Source organism: Dendrobates tinctorius, unplaced genomic scaffold, assembly GCF_039654945.1.
Source record: "Dendrobates tinctorius isolate UK_male_01 unplaced genomic scaffold, ASM3965494v1 ptg000265l, whole genome shotgun sequence".
NCBI lineage: Eukaryota > Metazoa > Chordata > Amphibia > Anura > Dendrobatidae > Dendrobates > Dendrobates tinctorius.
Window position 1 is genome coordinate 412,685 of NW_027361932.1, and position 23,826 is coordinate 436,510.

Below are 23,826 nucleotides of genomic sequence, written 5' to 3' on the forward strand. Positions count from 1 at the left end.
TGTATGCAGTGTATACTCCCTGGTGTGCGGTGACTGTATACAGTGCATACTCCCCGGTGTGCAGTGACTGTATACAGGGTATACTCCCTGGTGTGCAGTGACTGTATACAGGGTATACTCCCTGGTGTGCAGTGACTGTATACAGGGTATATTCCCTGGTGTGCAGTGACTGTATACAGGGTATACTCCCCGGTGTGCAGTGACTGTATACAGGGTATACTCCCTGGTGTGCGGTGACTGTATCCAGTGCATACTCCCCGGTGTGCGGTGACTGTATACAGTGTATTCTCCCCGTTGTGCAGTGACTGTATACAGTGTGTAGTCCCCGGTGACTGTATACAGTGTGTAGTCCCAGGTGTGCGGTGACTGTATACAGTGTATACTCCCCGATATGCGGTGACTGTATCCAGTGCATACTCCCCGGTGTGCGGTGACTGTATACAGTGTATACTCCCCGGTGTGCAGCGACTGTATACAGTGTATACTCCCCGGTGTGCGGTGATTGTATCCAGTGCATACTCCCCAGTGTGCGGTGACTGTATACAGTGTTGACTGTATCCAGTGCATACTCCCCGGTGTGCAGTGACTGTATACAGTGTAAACTCCCTGGTGTGCGGTGACTGTATCCAGTGTATACTCCCTGGTGTGCGGTGACTGTATATAGTGTATACTCCCCGGTGTGCAGTGACTGTATACAGGGTATACTCCCCGGTGTGCAGTGACTGTATACAGGGTATACTCCCTGGTGCGCAGTGACTGTATAAAGGGTATACTCCCCGGTGTGAAATGACTGTATACAGGGTATACTCCCCGGTGTGCAGTGACTGTATACAGGGTATACTCCCCGGTGTGCGGTGACTGTACACAGTGTATACTCCCCGGTGTGCAGTGACTATCCAGTGCATACTCCCCGGTGTGCAGTGACTGTATACAGTGTATACTCCCTGGTGTGCGGTGACTGCATCCAGTGCATACTCCCCAGTGTGCGGTGACTGTATACAGTGTATACTCCCCGGTGTGCGGTGACTGTATACAGTGTATACTTCCTGGTGTGCGGTGACAGTATCCAGTGCATACTCCCCGATGTGTGGTGACTGTATACAGTGCATACTCGCTGGTGTGCGGAGAGTGTATCCAGTGCATACTCCCCGATGTGCGGTGACTGTATACAGTGTATACTCCATGGTGTGCGGTGACTGTATCCAGTGCATATTCCCCGGTGTGCAGTGACTGTATCCAGTGCATACTCCCCGGTGTGCGGTGACTGTATACAGTGTATACTCCCTGGCGTGCGGTGACTGTATCCAGTGCATACTCCCCGGTGTGCGGTTACTGTATACGGTGTATACTCCTCGGTGTGCGGTGATTGTATACAGGGTATACTCCCCGGTGTGCGGTGACTGTATACAGGGTATACTCCCCGGTGTGCGGTGACTGTATACAGTGTATTCTCCCCGTTGTGCAGTGACTGTATACAGTGTGTAGTCCCCGGTGACTGTATACAGTGTGTAGTCCCAGGTGTGCGGTGACTGTATACAGTGTATACTCCCCGATATGCGGTGACTGTATCCAGTGCATACTCCCCGGTGTGCGGTGACTGTATACAGTGTATACTCCCCGGTGTGCAGCGACTGTATACAGTGTATACTCCCCGGTGTGCGGTGATTGTATCCAGTGCATACTCCCCGGTGTGTGGTGACTGTATACAGGGTATACTCCCCGGTGTGCGGTGACTGTATACAGTGTATACTCCCCGGTGTGCAGCGACTGTATACAGTGTATACTCCCCGGTGTGCGGTGACTATATCCAGTGCATACTTTCCGGTGTGCAGGGACTGTATACAGGGTATACTCCCTGGTGTGCGGTGACTGTATACAGCGTACTCCCCGGTGTGCGGTGACTGTATACAGTGTATACTCCCTGGCGTGCGGTGACTGCATCCAGTGCATACTCCCCGGTGTGCGGTGACTGTATACAGTGCATACTCCCCGGTGTGCGGTGACTGTATACAGTGTATCCCTGGCATGCGGTGACTGTATACAGGGTATACTCCCCGGTGTGCGCTGACTGTACTGCGGGCACCGGTGCTGGCTGCTGGGCCTCTCCCCCTCCAGTAGGTGGCGGCAGCTGCTGCTCTTTGACTCATTGTCTGGGAGGACTCTGCCAGGCAGAGCGGCCCCTGTCACGGTACTGGACATATGTATATGTGGGTGCTGTCCTGGCATCTCCGCGCTCTCGTAGATGGAGAGCACACTACAGGCGGCGGTTAACACCAGACACATTGCTGTTCCTCCGCCATACTGAACGCTAGCCGCGCATGCGCATCATAGAGGAAGGCTACACTAATCCTACACGTGATCAAACATGGCGGCGCGCAAGGTAAAGCGTGCAAACCGGCTCCGGGGTAAGGACGGCGACTCCGTGAGGCAAGAGCTGGACACGAAGCTCAGGGAGGTGCTACAGAGCCGGGCGAATGCCAATTATGTGTTCGATATCCTCGAACATCTTGAGGTAAGGGAGAATGTGAGGCAGTGATGTGCGAGTCCTGTTTCCACTGCGCCGCCATTACCAGAGACTTGTCCACAGCCTTCATTACCTGAGCTGTGCTTGGCTTCCGGCTAAGAATGGCTTCCTGGGGTCCCCGAGAAGGGGGCTCCAGGCAATGGTGGGATGTGACTGCAGGGACCCCACTAATCTCTGGATCAGTGATGCATTGTGCCCCCTGAGGGGCTCTGGGTGAATCTGATAACCCGAGTGGTCTCCATGGGATGACTGTGGTCTGAAGGGTCCTATCTGGGGGGAGAAGCCCCTCTATTAGGGGATCATGTCCTGATCTGTGGGAACACTAGGTTTTCCCTACACGCACCATCACTCTCCTGCATGGAAGATCTGCTTCTGTGGACTTGTTATACTAATGGGAGAGGGAAACCTTGCAAAAAACGAAAAATATGCAGTGTTCATAGCAAAATGTGTAAAATTGCTAAAAAAAAAACTGAGTTACACCTAGATTAAGGATTTCAAACACAAAGGGCCAAAATTAAAAGCATAGACAAAGTCGTGGGCCAACCTTAGTATTTATTAAAAAGTAAGTCTACAATTGAGGAATTATTTCATTTTATCCTCAAATATAATGATGAACCTTTTCATAATTAAACAAAATTAGAGGTTGTCTCATGAACAAAGTACAGGACATTTTAAGTAGTGGAGCATAAGGGTAAGTTCACACTAGGCGTTTTTTCAGCGGTTTTTTTTTCTGCACCAAAGCCTGATCTCTTGGCAGGAAAGAAGCTGCAGGGAAAAAAGCATGTTTTTCTTGCGGCGGTGTTGTCATGCTAGATTTGTCTCTTGTGCATGCTGATAAAGTTTAGTGTTGAGAAAAAAAAGTCCTGTTCCATAGAATCAGGTTTTGGCACAAAAAACCTAGCGATACCTGTGTGTTTTGGTACGCTTTTTTTCACCACCCTTTCAAGTCAATGGGTGAAAAATGCTGAAAGAGGTGGCATGCTCTCTGTCCAAAAAACCATGCAAGGCACAAATCCTGATGACAAAAATAACAAGGTGCGTGTGCATGAGATTTCTGAACTCTAATAAACTTTGCTGGTGCTGTAAAATGCAGCAGAAAACTAGCATTAAAGAAATACCTAGTATGAACTTGGCCAAGAGTCAGATCACATGAACGGAGCATCTAATTCGATAACAAAACAAAAAAAAAAAAACTTAAAGCGAACCCCTGTCAGCAGGATTTTTCTAAGTAAACCACAGACACTGTCAGGTTTCTGATGTTATACTGATTAAAATGATACCTGGGTGGAAGAAATCTGTCTTGTGTAATTAGTGTTTAAAGTTTTCAGTTAATGATATTCCTCTGCTCCAGGGCATAACTGTAGGCAGCCTCTTATGTTCCTGCTCTATCTTCTGCCAGAGAAACCACGGAAAGACCTGTCTACAGGCCGCCCCGAAGCACGAACATGTTCCTCATGATAGACAGACTGTTTGTGCTTTGGGGCAGGTCTTTGTCTGTCTTCGAGCAGGAAGATAACACTGCCTACAGCCCCGCCCTGGAGCACGGGCATGTCATTAACTGAAAACTTCTAACACTGATTACACAAGAACCACAAGACGGATTTCTTCACCCCAGGTATCATTTTAATCAGTATAACAGCGCCAACCTGACAGTGACTGTAGTTTACTCAGCAAAATCCTGCTGACAGGTTCCCCCTTTAATATTCGATGGAGTCAAAGAGCAATTCTCACAACTTTGCAGCCCTTACAAAGTAATTTTACGCCTATTAAAGTATGATGCCAAGAAAAGTGCCCCCCAAACACAGTATGATACCCCCACCTAAAAAATAATACCCACTTCTCATTGCCCTGCTGCTCTGGTTTCGGCAGTGAGCACTTTGAAGCTTTTCACTGCTTGGCACAAGAAGTGCAAAATAGTGACGTCATCGCACGCGTTCTGCTGAGACATTAGATGCGGGGGAGAGAGCAGGCGGGTTCCTTCTTCCATCGTTGCTGTCATCTGTATCGGCATCCACGCAGATCTATGTTTCTCCATCATTGAGCATCATAACATTGAACACCAAATGTTTTTTTTTTTCTTCTTTCTCCAAAATCTCGTATTTATAGCTACAGTATAAATGCTCCTTTTACAATGTGATGAGGCACTTTTACCCAGGGAAGTAATACTATTAGCCTGTTTTCACAAGCCGACCATTGCATTGATTGAACTCTGATTTGCTGTCAGCAGTGGTTAATAGCCTGTTCAGACCATAATTTTGTGGGCACAGACCAATCGCTAGTATTAGAGATGGGAAAATTGATTTGCAGCACTCCAGTCCATCGGCCAGCTCAGTAATCGTGACCGAAGACCTGCAAATCTCCTTTATTGCCTAGCATTCCCGGCTGTTATGACTATCCGGCTCCTGCTGCATAGTGTGTGCACCACTCCACTATGGTGGTATTGCGCTAGCCTTGTTATCCAAAAGAAGAGCTAGGAGCTAAATACAACTGCATTTTCTCTCTCCTCCCCTTCAGTATCCTACACATGAACCTGTCATGAAAAGTGTGTATTGTTTGTCTCCTTCAGTCAGAGAATGAAGATGACGTCCTCGCTGCAATTCGGACCTGCTCAAAACTCTTTGAATCTTTACTTGAGAAGGGAGAACTCCACATTGGCGACCTTCCAGCTGAAGACGAGAGCTTGTCAGGTGAGCATAACCTTCAGTGCTGCAGGAGAGTGAAACGACTCCAAGCTGTTTCTTTGATGTAAGTAAAGGTACTGTCACACTTAGCGATGCACCAGCGATATGACGCGTTCAGGTCGCTGGTGCATCGCTAAGTGGTCGCTAGTGAGCTGCCACACAAGCAGATCTCACCAGCGACATCGCAGGGGTCGGGGGTCGCTACTTACTTGTCAGACGAGGCGATCCTGACGTCCTCCCGCCCGTGTCCACGCGTCGCTCGTCTCCACAGCAGGAAGCTGACGAGAAACGGCCCAGAACGTTCTCGCGTGATCAGCGATAACCAGCGATATCGCTATAACGTCACAAAAACCAGCGACGTTATAGCGATACTGCTAGCGATATCGCTTAGCGTGACAGGCCCTTAATACTGTATATAGACAGATAAAATGGACTGGATCTAATGAAGGTATAGCAGGAGAATCTTTCTCAAATGTTTCAGCAGAAGGCATCACCTGATTGCACCAATGCTGACTATTATTTGCCGGTTTGTGAGAACAGCTCTGTTTTAAACTATTCTTTGTAACCAATGTCTAGATCTGACAGGTTATTGTGGTTAAATGAAGGGAGAGACGATTAAGGGGGCGGGCATCGAGGCTTTCTTTTAAAGGAAAACTTTGCATTTATTCAAGTATAAAAAAAAAAAAAAAATTCCAGGCAAAATAGTATAAAATACTACTTACTAGTTTCGACAATGTTGTCTGACCATAACACAGATTATCGAAAACTAGTAGGTCGTATCAACAGTATTTTATACTACGTTTCCTGTATTTTTGCAGTTTTTTGTACTTGAATAAATGCCAAGTTTTACTTTTCAAAGAAAGCCTCTATTTCTCTGGATTGTGTCTCTCAATTTTTGTACATGTGCGGCTGCTCTGACGGGGTCCGGCTTCTGATAACTCCTTTTTTCCTACTCCCAGCTGTTTCGTGAGCTGATCTACCACTTTTTTTTTTTTTTTATTTTTGTTAAATCACTAGTAAAAGTGATCCAACGCACAACTGAATGTCAGGTTGCACACTATTTTTTTCAGGCTGCAGCCAGGGCCCTTTATTATTTGCTTGGGGAATTGAGGTGGCTTTCATTGGGGTGCACAAGCCAGACACTGTGCTACCTTTATTTGTGTGACTGGCACCCTAAACAAGTCTTATCTGTGTGCATTTAAAATACTATGCAACCAACACTATGTTTGAGTGGTTGTGATATCAGTATTTCGTACCTGGTCTGCCTCTGCCTTTATTATAGGGGTCTGCTGCATCCTTTAGTGCTTTAGTATTATCTAGCTGTTGGTAAATATGGCAGCCTTTTTTCTGTGGTAGGCTGATCCTAATCATAGAATCGTAGAGTTGGAAGGGACCTCCTGGGCCATCTGGTCCAACCCCCTGCTCAAAGCAGGATTCGCTAAATCATCCCAGTCAGATGTCTGTCCAGCCTCTGTTTGAAGACATCCATTGAAGGAGAACTCACCACTTCTCGTGGCAGCTTGTTCCACTCATTGATCACTCTAACTGTCAAAAAGTTTTTTCTAATATCTAATCTGTGTCTCCTCCCATTCAGTTTCATCCCATTGCTTCTAGTCTTTCCTTGTGCAAATGAGAATAAAGATGATCCTTCTACAATGTGACAGCCCTTGAGATATTTGTAGACAGCTATTAAGTCTCCTCTCAGTCTTCTCTTTTGCAAACTAAACAATCCCAAATCCTGCAACCTTTCCTCATAAGACAGGGTTTGCAGACTGGTCACCATTCTGGTTGCTCTTTTCTGAACTTGCTCCAGTTTGTTGATGTCTTTTTTAAAATGTGGTGCCCAAAACTGGGACAATATTCCAGATGAGGTCTGACCAAAGAGGAGTAGAGGGAAATAATGACTTCACGTGATCTAGACTGTATGCTTCTGTTAATACATCCTAGAATTGCATTTGCTTTTTTTGCTGCTGCATCACACTGTTGACTCATATTCAGTTTGTGATCTATTAGTATACCCAAGTCTTTTTCACATGTGCTGTTGCTTAGGCCTATTCCTACCATTCTGTATATGCTTTTTTCATTTTTATTGCCCAGATGTAGTACTTTGCATTTTTCCCTGTTAAAAACCATTCTGTTAGTTGCTGCCCACTTCTCCAGTTTATTTATATCTTTTTGAATCCTCTCTCTCTCTTCTCTAGTATTAGCTATCCCTCCTAGCTTTGTGTCATCAGCAAATTTAATCAGTTTACCCTCAATTCCTTCATCTAAATCGTTGATAAAGATGTTGAACAATAAAGGGCCCTGTACAGAGCCCTGTGGTACCCCACTTGAGACATTCTTCCAACTGGATGTGCAGCCATTTACGACCACTCTTTGGGTCCGAGCACTAAGCCAGTTATGAATCCACCTAACAGTTGCCTTGTCCATTCCATACTTAGTCATTTTTTCAATAAGGATTGTATGAGATACTTTGTCAAATGCTTTGCTGAAGTCAAGATATACTATATCTACAGCATTTCCTTGATCCACCCAATCAGTGATTCCGTCATAGAAGGAAATTAAGTTAGTCTGACATGATTTATTAGTTACAAACCCATGCTGACTCTGTTTAATCACTTCATTCTTATCCAGTTACTGACATACATGTTGTTTAATAATTTGTTCAAAGATCTTTCCTGGTATAGAAGTCAGACTCACCGGCCTATAGTTGCCTGGGTCCAGCTTCTTCCCCTTTTTGAAGATAGGAACAACATTTGCTCTTCTCCAGTCTTCTGGGACTTCTCCTGTTCTCCAAGAATTTTCAAATATTATGGAGAGGGCTTCAAAAATTTCTTCTGCTATCTCCTTCAGTACTCTGGGGTGTAATTCATCTGGACCTGGAGACTTGAATTAATTTAGGTTAGCTAAGTGTTTCCTCACTATCTTTCGGTTTATAGATATCCTGGATTCTTCTATTCCCTTAATAGGACAGTGAAGAACAGTTGATGTCACATTTCCTTTCTGAGAGAAAACAGATGCAAAATAGGAATTTAAAAGTTCGGCCTTCTCAACATCCTGTCTTACCATTTCATCATTTTCATCCTGTAAAAATCCTATAGCATCTTTGACTTTTCTTTTACTTTTGACATATCCCCAAAATCCTTTATTATTGCTTTTGACATCTCTTGCAAGCCTCAATTCATTGTCAGCTTTAGCTAATCTGATTTGTGCCCTGCAGGTTCTGCAGACAGCATTATATTCTTCTTTAGATATGCCTCCCTCTTTCCATTTTATAAACATTTTTTTCTTCCTGTTTAGCATGTGCTTAAGTTCTGTGTTCATCCATCCTGGCTTCCTTAAATGCTTCCTATTCTTCCCTCTTTTCGGAATTGTTAACAATTGTGCTTTGAGAATTTCATTTTTCAAGATTTCCCATCCTTCCTGGACATTTTTGTCTTTAAGGATATCCAGCCATTGGATCCCTCCAATTCTCTTTCTGAATTCCTTAAAATCTGCCTTTCTGAAATCTAACCTTGACGTCTGAGTCTTCACAGGTCTTCCTCCTCTAGTTATCCAAAATTCTAAAATAGAATGGTCGCTACCTCCTAGGGTCCCAGCCACTTTTACCTCCTCAACCATTTCCTTCCTGTTTATAAGGATTAGATCCAAGGTAGCAGTTCCCCTTGTTTTCTCCCCTACCTTTTGGAAGATAAAGTTGTCAGCAAGAGAGGATAAGAATTTCCTTGACCTGTTAGTTTTGCCTGAGAGAGATTCCCAACAAATGTCTGGATAGTTGAAATCTCCCATGACAACTATGTCATATTTTTGGGAGAACTTGGCCATTTGATGCATAAAGAGTTCATCCATATCTTCAGCTTGCACAGGTGGCCTGTAGTAAATGCCTACAATGGTGTCCTTTCCATTGTTCTGTCCTTGTATTCTTACCCAAACAGTTTCCACAGAACTCCCAGTCTCTGAAGCTTCAATCTCTGTGCAGATATACGCGTTTCTAACATACAATGCGACACCTCCTCCTCGTTTATCAAGTCTGTTTCTTGCAAATAAGTTGTATCCTTCTAGTCTTGTATTCCAATCATGTGTATTGTCCCACCAAGTTTCAGTGATTCCAATGACATCATATTTCTTTTCCTGCGTTAGTAGTTCCAGTTCTCCTTGTTTGTTGCCCATGCTTTGTGCATTAGTATAAAAACATTTTAGTTTGTGATTGGTTTCTCTTTCTCCAATATTTTTATTAATTAGATTCTTTTGTCTTTGTTCTTCATGTTCTTCCTTTCCACTTCTAATAGCAGAGTTCTCAATAGCATTTGTCAGGTGTATGGCTTTTTCTAGTCTTTTGCTTCCCTTCCCATGTTGTTCTAGTTTAAAGCTCTCCTTACAAGTGTAGCAAGACGACTTCCAAATACATGTTTTCCAGTCTTCGTAAGGTGCATCCCATCTCTAGCAAGTAGTCCATCGTAAAGGTACCTCACTCCGTGATCCAGAAATCCAAATCGTTGCTGACGGCACCATCGACGTAGCCAGTTGTTCACCTGCAGAATCTTATTCCACCTCCTTGTTCCATGGCCATCCACTGGGAGGATGGAAGAGAAGACCACCTGCGCTCCCAGTTCTTTCACTTTCTTGCCTAAGTCTTCAAAGTCTCTGCAGATGGTTTCCAGGTCGTTTCTTGCGGTGTCATTTGTCCCCACATGTAGTAGCAGGAATGGGTAGTCATCTGTAGATCTGAAGAGTCCTGATATCCTGTCAGACACATCTTTATTTTTTGCACCTGGAAGACAGCACATTTCTCTTGAAGTTATATCCGGTCTGCAGATAGCGGCCTCTGTTCCTCTCAACAGGGAATCCCCCATGACCACCACTCTCCGTTTCTTCTTCACAACATTTTTCTTTCTTAAAACATTTTTCTTTCTTAAAGTGAACCTGTCACCAGGCTTGGCCGATATAAGATGCGGCCACCGCCTTTCATGGCTTATCTACAGCATTCTATAATGCTGTAGGTAAGCCCCCGATCCAACTTGAAAGATAAGAAAAGTACCTTTTATTATTCTCACCCGGGGGGCAGTCCAGTCCGATGGGTGTTGCAGGTCCGGGTCTGGCACCTCTCATCTTGTTATGATCGCCACCCTCCTGCTTGCTTCATGTCTCCCCATCATCGCGCTCCTGCGCAGGCCTACTTATCTACTCTGAGGGCAGAGCAAAGTACTGCAGTGTGCAGGCGCCAGGAAAAGTCAGAGAGGCCCTGCAGCACTTTACTCTGCCCTCAACAGGGCAGACAATTGTGCCTGCGCAGGAGCGCAATTCCGGGGAGCCTGTGAAGCAAATAGGAGGGTGGCATTGCAAGAAGATGGGATGCCCCAGACCTGCCACACCCATCAGACTGGACCGCCCCCCCCCCCCGGGTGGATGTAATAAGTTATTTTTCTTATCTTGCAGGTACGATCGGGGGCTTATCTAAAGCATTATAGAATGCTGTAGATAAGCCCTGAAAGGCAGTGGCTGAATCTTATATCGGCCAAACCTGATGACAGGTTCCCTATTAAAGAGAACCATGCATAACGCTGTTAAACTGCAGGTTCACAGTGTTATGATTCTGCCCGGTGCCTGCACGTAGCCAAATGCAGCGGTGAGAAAATGATCTTTAATCTCCCTGCCAGCATTTGGTATTCAGTCATAGGGGCGGGGTGTTGCCGGTTCAGTCACGCTCTTGAGTGTATAGAACGGCAGCATGCGCTGGGGGAATTCATAAGTCTGCAGTCACACAGTGACTGCAGACTTATCGGTCTGGACCGGACAACTCCTTTAACATTTCTCGTCAAAGCGTCTATTTCTTTCCAGACTGAGTTTGAATGCTTAAATGTTTTGATTTTATTTTATTATCAAAATATTTTTGGTTTATAATATATTTGTGTAAGTTAATTCTGGAAATCTTTGTATGGACAGAGTCGCTGAGTGCAGAAGAGAAGTACAAGATGTGGATACGGCACCGCTATAACAGCTGTGTGTCCTGTCTAGTGGAGCTTCTTCATGCTGCTTCTTTCCAGGTTCAGGTCAGTATGCCTGTGTAGATCTTGTTGTTTAAGGAAGGTCTAGCAGTAGTAAGGTTTCTAAAGGGGTTTTCCATCTTCATTTTTGTTCTTCTGTTGGCTAACCCTTGTCTCTACATCCACAAATACTAGTGATGGACTGCAGTGGTCATGTGCTACAATTTTAGTTGTGATGTAACCACAGCAACCTTGTAACTCAACAAAGGGCAGAGGCATAGGGGCATTCTGATTTCCATTAAAAACGGAAGCCACTTGTCAAGGGTGATCAGTGTAACTGAGGCCAATGCATGCCATGTCCTGTGATAAAAATAGTGGGGGCCTAAAATTGAAATGTGTTTTTGTTTCATTCATTTTTATAACCCCATCACAATCCCAGATGGGTTTGAGTTTACTTTTTCTCCACAAAGACTTAGTTTGAGACTTGCAGAATAAGTTGTTATAGGCCACTGTTCTATTCTGTTGTATACTTTAGTGATATCATAAAGTATGTTAATAGGCATGTCTGTTAATGTAATAGAGTAAGCTCCTACTGCTCTTTATGTCCTACTACAGGAATTGGCAATGTGCACGCTTATGAAGGTTATTCAGCTTGAAGGAAAGTTCCCTTTGGAAAGCACCAGTTGGAGGGATAGTTATCGGTTTCCACGTCGCTTGTTGAAGGTAAGCCAGTTGTAAAGATCAGGGCTTCGGGATCATTTTGGTGGAGTCTGTATAAAATGGACCGACTCTGACTCCTAAAGTCCCCTTTACATTTAGCAATGCACCAGCTATCCCGTCCACGATATGACCCGGTCAGGATCGCTGGTGCATCGCTAAATGGTCGCTAATGAGCTGCCAAACAGGCAGACTCACCAGCGATATAGCGACGCAGCAGCGGTCGTTACTTACCTTTCAGACGCGGCGATGAAGAAGTCTTCCTTCCCGCGTCCACGCGTTGCTCGTCGGCGCCAGCAGGAAGCCGCCGACGAGAAATGGACCTGGACGATCTCGCGTAATCAGCGATAACCAGCGGGGGAGCCGGTCGGAGGTAAGTATCACATGCAGCCATATCGCTAGCAATATCGCTGCTGTGTCACAAAATCGGTGACGCTTTAGCGATATTGCTAGCTATATCGCTATGTGTAAAGCCCCCTTAAGGGTATGTTCCCAGGGTCAGTATTAGGCAGCGCTTTGAACGTAGCATGTGTCCGCTCCGTTCAAAGCGCTGCCAGCTTTTTAACAAAGGTGATTCCGCATGTGTTCAATGAACCTTGCGGAATCACCACTCCTATACATTGTATGGGTGACATTAGTGTATGTGCACACGGTGCGGATTTTGCTGCGGATCCGCAGCGGATTTGCCTCTGCGGACCCGCTGCAGATCCGCAAGCCATGTACAGTACAATGTAAATCAATGGAATTTAAAAACCGCAGTGCACAATCTGCGGATTTCTCCGCCCGGATTTGCTGCGGTTTTAAAGCCGCAGCATGTCAATTCCTTGTGCGGATTCCGCAGCGGTTTGACACCTGCTCCATTTAACAGGGGTCAAAACGCAGGGGAAAACCGCAGGCAAATCCGCAGGTAATTTTACCTGCAAATCCGCGCGGAAAAATCCGCACCGTGTGTACTCACCCTTATCTTGCGGAGACGGTGCATCTCCGCAAGATAAATAGACTGCGGTCTGGAAAGACGCACCACATTGTCATGTATGCAGGGATGCCAGATGCGTCCCTGCACGCATAGTAGACATGGGATTTCATGAAATCCCATCCACTATGCTGTAACATCTGGCCGCAGCAGGGTGGACGCTGCGGATATACGCAGCATCCAACCCGCAGTGTTTACTGAGCGTGGGAACATATCATAAAATGTATAATAATTTGGGTTCAGTAGTACATTGCAGGATGTGCTGTAAATGTTTTCATAAGAATTTAGGAAAGTTATTAAAAGTCCTATAAAAGTCTGTTCTGTTCCTGATCTAAGGATCTAGTATTTTAGTGGAGAAGAATCTGTGCTGCACTTTATGTACATGCTCAGTAGTGAGCCAATGCTGTGTTGTCGGGAGTCAGGGAAATTGAGGAGTTGGAGGGTTTGGCTTACCACTCCATAGCCCTGGTAAAGATATAGCAGGTGAAATAAATATTGAACATGTCACCAATTTCCTAAGTAAATATATTTCTAAATGTGCTATTGACATGAAATTCTCCCCAGATGTCTGTAACAACCCATCCAATTCATACAGGCAAATAAATCAAACCACAGATGTCCATAAATGAAGTTACGTGTAGTACTGAGAAATGGCACAGGGAAAAAGTATTGAAATGCTTACTGAAATTTAATTCTTTGTATAGAAGCTTTTGTTGGTGATGACAGCTTTAAGACACCTCCTGTATGGAGAAACTAGTCACTTGCTTTGCTCAGGTGTAATTTTGGCCCATTCTTCCACACATTCTTCAAATCCTGAAGGTTCTGTGGGCTCGTTCTTTGAACTCTGAGCTTTAGTTCCTTCCATAAATTGCTGACGTGTTCAATACTTATTTCACCCCCTGTATTCCATGTCGTTCTGATACTATATGTGGATCTATGTTTTGTTTTTTTCTACTGTAGCTCACTGTAGATAGATTCCTCCAAGAGGAGAAGGATTCTTCCCCTTTAATATCTCGTTTCCAAGAATATCTGGAATATGATGATGTCCGATACTACACCATGTCTGTTATCAATGAAAGAGTTTCACAAGTACACCCGAACACCAAAGAGGTAAGTTGTCTGGAGATTTGCCTTGGTAGCAGTTTTATTCTTGCTGTATTCAAAAGTTTGACTTAGTTGCATTTTTTTTTTTTTTTTTTTTTTTTTTTAACACTGATATTCCACATGTGCTGCAGAAGCACTCTGTTTTAACTGGAATATCATGAAATCAATGTAAAAACCATAAGGAAACAGCCTTAATAGTAGTCAGTTTGGTAGTGGGCAAGTTTCATACAGGCACTGAACGAGCAGGGAATGCTGGGAAACTCTGATCTTCAATCACTGCTGAGGCGGATATACTGACTGTAACATCTGATCTTAAGATTAAGAAAAGCAGTTTGTTTACAAATTTAATGAACTTGTTTGACGGTGAAATTTTAGAAATGTGCAATGTTTTGGATTGTGGCTAATGCTTCTCTTTTTGTAACGTTGGTTAATGGAATTTTCTCATGATGGCTTACTTTAAAGTCGGGAGGGTAATTACAGGGAAATTCTGCGGTGAAGCAACCCCTTTAAGTTAGTGAATATTTAACAATAAATATGTTGTCTTTTACTTTTCAGCCTTTACCATCCTTTTTTCTGAACAATGTTTTTGGTCTTCTGTCATCTATTAACATGCCAGCAGAGAGTGAATTATCAAACTTCTTCATAGCTCAAAAAGGTAAGAATACCTTGTATGTAGAGTTTAAACAATGAAAGTTCTGTCATTGTAGAAGACCTTTGGTAGTGATCGATGTATGTTACAGTGATTTATGAAAACTAGTATGAGGGGAAGCGTGCAGGGTTTCACCATAGTGACCAATTAAGTCACCATTTTCCTCTTTATCTGGCATCTCATTGATTGCTGTGGGCGACACCATCACTTTTCTGTTGTATGCAATAGCAAAATCCTGCTATTACTATGATGAAGATCTTCATGTTTTCCCACGAGTACCAAGGTAATGTCAACTTTACAACACACACTACGTATCAAGCTCTGCTCACCTAGTTTTGTTTTATATGAAAGGCTCCAACTTAAGGTACTGTCACACTTAGCGATGTACCAGCGATATGACGCGGTCAGGATCGCTGGTACATCGCTAAGTGGTCACTACACTAGGCGATCCTGACGTCCTCCCGCCCGGCTCCACGCTCGTCTCTCCACAGGAAGCTGACGACGAGAAACAGTCCAGGACGTTCTCGCTCGATCAGCGATAACCGGCGGGGGAGCGGGTCGGAGGTAAGTATCAGACACAGCAATGTCGCTAGCAATATCGCTATAATGTCACAAGTTATAGCAATATTGCTAGCGATAGCGCTTAGTGTGACAGTACCTTTAAACATGACATAGATATATAATTTATTATAATCCGGTACACGGACACATATTGGCCTAATAGATGCCAAAAACACACTTTTGACATTTGCTAAGTGCATGGAGCCCTATTGGGAACATTGGAAAGACATTAGGATTAGTGATGAGCAAATGTGCGCAGATAAGGTGTTATCAGAGCATGTTCGAGTGCTAACCGAGTGTATTCGGCGTGCTCGAATAATATGTTCAAGGTCCTGCAACTACATGTCTCGCGGCTGTAACGGCTGCAACATGTGCAGGGATTGCCTAACAGCCGCAAGACATGCAGCTGTAGAGACTGTTTAGTGGGGGAAACAATCATGGCTGAGGATATATATATATATATATATATATATATATATATATATATATATATATATATATATATATATATATATATATATATATATATATATATATATATATATATTTTTTTTTTTTCCCCCCCTAAAAAAATCTGTAATTTGAAGCTGTGCTGTTCTATAAACATGTCTTCCCTGCTGATTGAGCTGCGGATTTTGTGTACCGGTATTTTATACCTATGTTTTTACTAGCTGTGAATGGAAGTGTTTCTTATGATTTGTCTGCATAACTTTTTTTTTTTTTTTTTTTTTTTTTTTTTTAAATAGAAAAAGTGGATGATTGGAAGCCAGCAAAACTGAAGGTAAATCCTGAAGTTTTTGTGTATCTGTCCTCTTAGATTGTTGACCTGCCAGTGATAGCTCATGGTTTGTCTTCTAGGAACATAAGAAGACCTTTGAGAGAGTCTGGATGAGCTTCCTCAAGCACAAAGTATGTTCTGGGAGTAATGCTTTATTCATTACGATTAACTGTCACATTTCATCCTCATGTCTACCATTCTCTTCCAGCTATCAGCGAGTCTATACAAGAAGGTGCTCTTGATCCTCCATGAGTCCATTTTGCCTCACATGTGTAAACCTGCTTTGATGATAGACTTTCTTACAGTGGCATATGATGTTGGTAAGCAGAAATGCAATCTCTAGTTTTCTTAGAATTTACAATTGCCGTAATTGCTAACAAATCCCTTTCTATCTTTTAAACACTTGCTCAGGTGGAGCCATAAGCCTTCTTGCACTAAATGGGCTTTTTTTCCTGATTCACGAGCACAATTTGTAAGTAAATGGCTTTAATATTCTAAGTCTTTGCAGTGTTTGTATTACACCGTTCCTTGTCTTTGCAGTTGTAGACTTTCACAAGTATCGTTGAGATTAGTGCAGAACATTCAGTCATTACCCACATTCTTCACATAGGCAGAAGTCTATCATTGATGTGCTATATTTTGTTTGATCTTTCAGAGAATACCCTGACTTCTATAAAAAACTGTACTCCCTGCTGGATCCATCAGTTTTTCATGTGAAATATCGAGCCCGCTTCTTTAATTTGGCCGACTTGTTCTTGTCATCCACGTAAGATTTACGCCACCTTTTATTTAAGGGGTTAACTCTACTGGGCAGTTACTCAGGAACTCTTTTCTAAATGCTTTTCCAATTTCTTTTGCTTTATATATTCTTCTAGGCATTTACCTGTGTACCTTGTTGCTGCTTTTGTCAAACGTCTCTCACGACTGTGTCTGACTGCACCACCCCAAGTCCTGATGATGATTATTCCATTGGTTTGTAACCTGATCCGAAGACATCCAGCTTGTCGACCCCTCATTCATCGCCCATCAGCTGAAGGTCAGAGCAGTTCAAATTAAAGGGAACTGTTGCCACTTGTTTTTCTCCTTCGTCTCATTGGGGGACACAGAGACTGTGGGTGTGTGCTTCTGCCGTCTGGAGGCTGACACTAAGTATACAAAAAAAGAGTTAGCTCCTCCTCCGCCGCATACACCCTCGCCCCCAGACCGGGCGTAACTCAGTTTTTTGCTTAGTGTCTGATGGAGGCACACGCAGTCTGGAGCTCCAGACTAGGTTTTTTTTTTTTTTTTTTTCCTTTCTTTGAAGATAAGACGGGGCGACAGATCCTATAGAGAGGGTCCGATCTCCCCAAATCATCAACGGGCGACCACGTGTGAGTAGTCCTCCACGTGTTTTCTCTCCCGCACCGAGGGACACATCTGGGACTTTTCCCCAGACAACCATTTTTCTTTTTTATTTTGTAAAGAGGGGCAACGCATCCTGATAAGAGGATTCGATTTCCCCATGAACTACAACGGGCGAGCACGTGTGAGCGATGGGCGATCCCCAACGGACTCCACGTTTGTTCCTCTCCTGCAACGCGGGATTTCAGGTTGCCCCTTCCACCCCTAGGTAGTGACACCAGGGGTGCAGTTGGAGGCGCAGGTGAGCCAGGGGATCGAAGCATCCACCCCCAGTAGCCTCCCCCTCCCCGCCCAGGGATGGGGTTGAGAGCACCCCAAGAGAGCCCTCCCGGCGGCCAGGCTCACCTTTTTTTGTAGGGTCACCCCCCGGAATGGGACCCCCCAGAATGCGCCGCAGGGCTGTCTGTTCCCCCGCCCGACGGGGTTACTTTTTCTCACGGGGCCCGACTCTCTCCCCGGTGGAACCCGGTGCGAGTAGTGCCACATGCGGAGTGCGGCCAGAAGTCCCGCCGGCGGCCGCGGTCCCAGCGGTATGGGGAGATCCGCGAGGCCTGCTCGCCCCTTCCGGTGGTAGCCGGAAGCCCCGCCCACTGACTTCCGGCAGCCCGGGGGCGCGGCGGGCGCGCAGTGACCGGGGAGCGCGCGCCCCCTCCCCCTCCCCCTCCTCCTCCTCGCAGGTCCCCGCCGGAGTACGGCTGAAGCTCCGCCGGCGGCCGCGGTCCCCGCTGTATGGGGAGGGCCGCGAGTTCCGCCCGCCGCTTCCGGTGGGGGCCGGAAGCCCCGCCCACTGACTTCCGGCGGCCCGGGGAGCGCGGCGGGCGCGCACAGTGACCGGAGGCTCCCGCCCCCCTCCCCCTCCTCGCATTTCCTCGCCGGAGTGCGGTCGGAAGCCCCGCCGCCTCTCTCCAGAGTGCACCGCAGTGCCCCCGGCGAGTAACGGCACGTGAAGCAGCTCGTCCACGTCTCAGGGTTTTCGCTGCGTCCAGAGCACCCCGTGGAAGAGGTGGGATGTTACCGGTGGGTGAGTGCAACCCCGTTTCGAGTGCCGCACTGGTTGTCAAGGAAGGGGTTACCCTCCTCCTCCTACCCTGCAATATGTCTGGCAAAGGGAAAGCTCACTCTTTCCTATACGCTGTTTGTGTTTCCTGTGGGGTCAGGCTGCCTAAGGCGCAGCCGGGTAAATTTTGCGAAGCCTGTGAGTCGGAGCGAGCCCAGGAGCCCCCCATTGTTGCAGAGCCCAGGGGTCAGGACCCCCCAGAATGGGCAGTGTCTTTATCGCATTCTATGATGTCCCTTACGAAGGCAATTGAGTCCCTTCGGGGCCCGGGCAGGGTCAAGGATGGTGGTCTGCCAGCGGAAGACAGCTCGTCCACGTCTCAGGACCCTTCGTCCGTTAGGGGCCGCTCCAGCACCAGACAAGCTCATGGTAAGAGAGCTCGTTCTCCGTCGGCCGGGCCCTCTGGGGAGTCGGCGGCGATTTTTAGGGCATCTCGTTCCCTGTCGCCAAGCTCAGGAAGCGATCAGAACGAGGGCGAGGAGGAGGAAGCCTGGAATCCAGAAAGCCTGGGATACCAGGACTCGGTGGACAGCCTCATTGAGGCGGTCAACCAGACTTTAGAGATCGAGGATGATGTGTCCACGGCCTCAGGTCACAAGGTCTCCTTCAAAAAAACCAGGCGTCCGCATAGAAGGTTTGCCACACATCCGGAGTTCGAGGAGCTAGTCCAGAAACATAGGGAACACCCGGATAAGCGCTTTGCAATGCAAAAGGCGCTGCAAGCAAAGTATCCGTTTCCTCCTGAACTCCATAAAGGGTGGGTGGAGTCGCCAGTAGTGGACCCACCGGTGTCACGTTTAGCATCAAGATCGCTATTGTCGATACCCAGCGGTTCTTCTATTAAGGACCCAACTGATCGCCTCATAGAGGGGCTTGCCCGCTCAGTGTATGAGGCAGCAGGGTTGGCTCTGGCCCCCTCCTTTGCGGCTACCTGGGTGGCTAAGGCCATGGTTTCATGGGCAGACACTCTGCATAGGGCCCTCCAAGACAGGGATCTGCCCGCGGAAATCTTGGAGGTGACAAATCAGATATCAGGAGCGAGTGATTATCTCGTCGGCGCCGCTCTGGATGCGGCCGAGTGTTCTGCTGTGGCAGCAGCAAATGCGATCGCCGTAAGGCGAGCATTATGGCTGAGATTATGGAAAGCGGATTCTATCTCTAAAAAATCCTTGACCTCATTGCCTTTTCAAGGCAATCGGTTGTTCGGTGAAAAGCTTGATAAGCTTATCTCAGAAGCCACAGGGGGGAAGAGTAGTTTTCTACCGCAGCAGAAGAGTTGGCCGGCAGACGCAGAGGCGTTTTCGGCCCTTTCGTAGCTCCTGGAGGTGGACTTCGGCCAGGGCATCCACCTCCGCAAATGATGGTCAGATTAGGGAAAGGCAAGTTTCTTACAGGGCCAATCCGCTGGGTAGAGGCCGAGGCCGTTTGCCCAGAGCGAGGGGGGCCAGATCACAAAAGCCTCCAGCAAAATGACTCGAGGCACTTCGTACCTACGGACGACAGAGTGGGCGGACGCCTACTAAGGTTCAGCCACGTTTGGGTCGCAGTGGCACGCGACGCTTGGGTGGCAGAACTGATATCGTCCGGGTACAAGATAGAGTTTGTCGGACTCCCGCCACGGCGTTTCTTCCGTTCCCGGCTTTCCGGAACAGAATCGCAGGCGGAAGGTCTGTTGCAGGCTATAATGACGCTACAGCGCAACGGGGTCATTGTCCCAGTGCCGAAAAGCGAAGAGACGCAAGGTTTTTACTCCAACCTGTTTTCAGTCCCCAAAAAGGACGGGACAGTAAGGCCAGTACTGGATTTAAAGATCCTGAACAAATTTATCAGGGTCAGGCGATTCCGGATGGAATCGCTCCGTTAGGTCATTTCAGCCATGGATCCAGGGGAATTCCTGGCCTCGATCGATGTGCAGGATGCATATCTACACATCCCGATTTTTCCTCCACACCAGAGGTTCCTGCGTTTTGCGATCGGAGGGCGACATTTCCAATTTGTTGCTCTGCCCTTCGGTCTGGCCACTGCCCCCAGAGTCTTTACAAAGATAATGGCGGTGGTTATGGCCATCCTGCATGCTCGGGGCATAACGGTACTAGCCTACCTGGACGACCTTTTGGTAAAGGGGCCGTCGTTTCAGGCGTGCCAGGAGAATGTCGGTATCACTCTGGATACCCTGGCCCGCCTAGGTTGGCTGATCAATCGGAACAAGTCGTCCTTGGTTCCGGCCCAGAGAATCGTATTTCTAGGCATGGTTTTCGACACCTCCCAGGGGCTGGTGATCCTCCCTCAGGACAAGGCACAAAGGATCAAACAGGGGGTACGGAACCTTCTTCAGCCGGGCTCCAGATCCATCCGGTACGGCATGAGTGTGTTGGGCAGAATGGTGGCGGCGATGGAGGCAATCCCGTTTGCCCAGTTCCATCTCCGTCCGCTTCAACATGCGCTCTTGTCAGCATGGGACCGAAGGCTGCTTTCCCTCAATCATCGGTGCAGTTTGTCTCCACCGGTCCGACGATCACTCCGGTGGTGGACTCGCGACTCGTCTCTGGTTCAGGGGAAACCCTTTCCCCCCGGAACAGTGGTTGGTGGTGACGACCGATGCAAGCCTGCAGGGTTGGGGAGCAGTTTTCCAGAGTCACACAGCCCAGGGGCGGTGGTCCTTTCGGGAGGTAATTCTCCCGATCAACATTCTGGAGATACGGGCAATACGATTGGCCCTGCAACATTTTCAGCGTTGGCTGACAAACCGGCCGGTGCGCGTTAAGTCGGACAATGCTACAGCGGTAGCGTATGTGAACCATCAGGGGGGCACGCGCAGCCAGGCAGCCATGCGCGAGGTCGGGCTGGTACTGCGTTGGGCCGAGAAAAACCACGTGGTAATTTCAGCGGTGCACATTCCGGGAATCGAAAACTGGGCGGCGGATTTTCTCAGCCGACAGGGGGTCGCGGCAGGGGAGTGGTCCCTGCACCCCGAGGTTTTTCAACAGATCTGCCAACGGTGGGGGACACCAGACGTGGACCTTATGGCATCCAGAGAGAACGCCAAGATTCAAAGGTTCGTCGCTCGATCCCTCGACCCGCAGGCAATCGCAGCAGACGCTCTGGTGCTTCCGTGGAGCCTGTTTCGGCTCCCGTACTTGTTCCCCCCGCTACCTCTGCTTCCAAGAGTCATCAGAAAGATAAGGAGAGAGAAGGTTCCAGCAATTCTGCTGGCCCCAGACTGGCCTCGGCGGGCCTGGTATGCAGATCTGGTTCAACTAGTGGTGGACGTACCCTGGCGTCTCCCAGATCGGCCGGACTTACTGTCCCAGGGGCCGATCTGCCATCCGAACTTGGGGGCCCTGTGTTTGACGGCGTGGCCATTGAATCTTGGCTGTTAACACAGGCAGGATTCAGGCGCGATGTGGTGGCCACGATGGTGAGTGCCCGAAAGCCTTCCTCGGCGAAGGTATATCATCGGACTTGGGAAGTGTTTTTCCGTTGGTGTAGGGATCGCGGAGTGGCTCCTCTGGTTTTTTCGATCCCCAACGTACTGGCTTTTCTGCAGGCAGGGCTGGACGCGGGATTGGCTCCGAGTTCGCTCAGAACGCAAGTCTCGGCCCTGTCGGTGCTTTTCCAACGAAAGGTCGCTTCGGTCTGGCAGGTTAGGACGTTTATGCAAGGGGTCGCACATTTAGTACCCCCCTATAAGGCACCGATGGAATCATGGGACCTGAACTTAGTGCTCAGGGCCCTTCAGGAGCCTCCCTTCGAACCGTTACAAGAAGTCTCCTTACCTTACCTGTCCAGGAAGGTCGTTTTTCTGGTAGCGATAACATCTATTAGGCGGGTTTCGGAACTGGCGGCTTTATCTTGTAAACCGCCGTTCCTGACTTTTTATAAGGATAAAGTAGTTTTAAGGCCAGCTCCCCCCTTCTTGCCGAAGGTTGTCTCTGCATTCCATATCAACAAAGACATTGTCTTACCCTCGTTTTGCCCGGCACCGGTGCATAGGGTAGAAAAGGCATTGCACACCCTGGATCTGGTAAGAGCCCTTAGGAGGTATGTGACAAGGACAGCGCCATTCCGCCAGACAGACTCTCTATTCGTGATTCCAGAAGGGCGGCGGAAGGGACTCGCTGCGTCCAGAGCGACTTTGGCCAGATGGGTTCGTCTGACAGTCCAAGAATCATATCAAATCAGTGGCACGCCGGTTCCGGCAGGGATCAAGGCACACTCGGCTCGAGCAGTGGGTGCCTCATGGGCACTGCGACACCAGGCTTCAGCGGAACAGGTGTGCAAAGCAGCTACCTGGTCCAGTTTGCATACGTTTGTCAAACATTATAACGTACATACCCAGGCATCCTCGGATGCAAGCCTGGGAAGAAAGATTCTCCAGGCAGCAGTTGCGCACCTCTAATCAGGGGCGCAAAATAGCATGGATTGGGTGAGCTAAGATCCCGCCCAGGGACTGCTTTAGAACGTCCCACAGTCTCTGTGTCCCCCAATGAGACGAAGGAGAAACATGGATTTTTGTGAGTACTCACCGTAAAATCCTTTTCTCCGAGACGCTCATTGGGGGACACAGCACCCACCCTATTAGCCAGTTGGCATCTGTTTATTTTGAATTATACAAATCCTTATGTAAGGATCAGGGTGGTCCCTTTTTCAGACGTATAATTTCTTGCCTGAGTTTAAGGCGCGTTCTCCTACTGCTTATGCACTAAACTGAGTTACGCCTGGTCTGGGGGCGAGGGTGTATGCGGCGGAGGAGGAGCGAACACTTTTTTTGTATACTTAGTGTCAGCCTCCAGACGGCAGAAGCACACACCCACAGTCTCTGTGTCCCCCAATGAGCGTCTCGGAGAAAAGGATTTTACGGTGAGTACTCACAAAAATCCATGTTTCTCTTTAAACTGTCCCTCACTTCTTAAGATCAGAAGAATGATGACCCTGCACTCCTTTTATATCCTCAGAAGTGCCCTTGTGTACCTTAGTATTTTATACTTGTCCTGCACTGCATGTAAATTGTCTGGGGTAATTCCAAATTGTAATCGGCACCTCAATCCCTTCCAACGCCACCTCTTCTAACTGCGTGTAAGTGGATGATGTTTCTCTGTGATCCAGAAGTCTCACACCTGCACAGTGGAATCACTCGCTGTTCAATAGGGCACAGTGAGGCGCGTCTGCAAAGCTCTGACTTCTTTGCGCAGGCGCAAGCCTTTAAGCACTACGTGGATGTTAGAGGAGGTGGCGTTTGAAGTGACCGAGGCGGCGCTGATCACAATTTGGAAACACCCTTTGGACCTGACCGCGCAGTGTAATGCGGGACAAGTAGAACACACTTTCTGATGTATGCAGGGGCACTTCTGAGGATATAAGGGGTTGCAGGATCCTCTTTCTTATGATCTTAAAGAT

General features: G+C 47.4%; 1 protein-coding gene across 1 annotated transcript in view; it reads left to right on the top strand.

The window, feature by feature from the left end:
- The first annotated feature begins 2,183 nt into the window (after window positions 1-2,183).
- Window positions 2,184-23,826, top strand: part of NOC4L (nucleolar complex associated 4 homolog) — a 48,524-nt gene continuing 26,881 nt past the window's right edge. Inside the window, exons 1-12 of the mRNA XM_073559008.1 lie at window positions 2,184-2,512; window positions 5,091-5,211; window positions 11,149-11,255; window positions 11,805-11,912; window positions 13,840-13,989; window positions 14,539-14,638; window positions 15,940-15,974; window positions 16,052-16,102; window positions 16,180-16,291; window positions 16,383-16,443; window positions 16,627-16,737; window positions 16,847-17,007. Coding sequence (XP_073415109.1) covers window positions 2,366-2,512; window positions 5,091-5,211; window positions 11,149-11,255; window positions 11,805-11,912; window positions 13,840-13,989; window positions 14,539-14,638; window positions 15,940-15,974; window positions 16,052-16,102; window positions 16,180-16,291; window positions 16,383-16,443; window positions 16,627-16,737; window positions 16,847-17,007 — 1,264 coding nt within the window. The 5' untranslated portion in view covers window positions 2,184-2,365. The remainder of the gene's footprint in view (window positions 2,513-5,090; window positions 5,212-11,148; window positions 11,256-11,804; window positions 11,913-13,839; window positions 13,990-14,538; window positions 14,639-15,939; window positions 15,975-16,051; window positions 16,103-16,179; window positions 16,292-16,382; window positions 16,444-16,626; window positions 16,738-16,846; window positions 17,008-23,826) is intronic.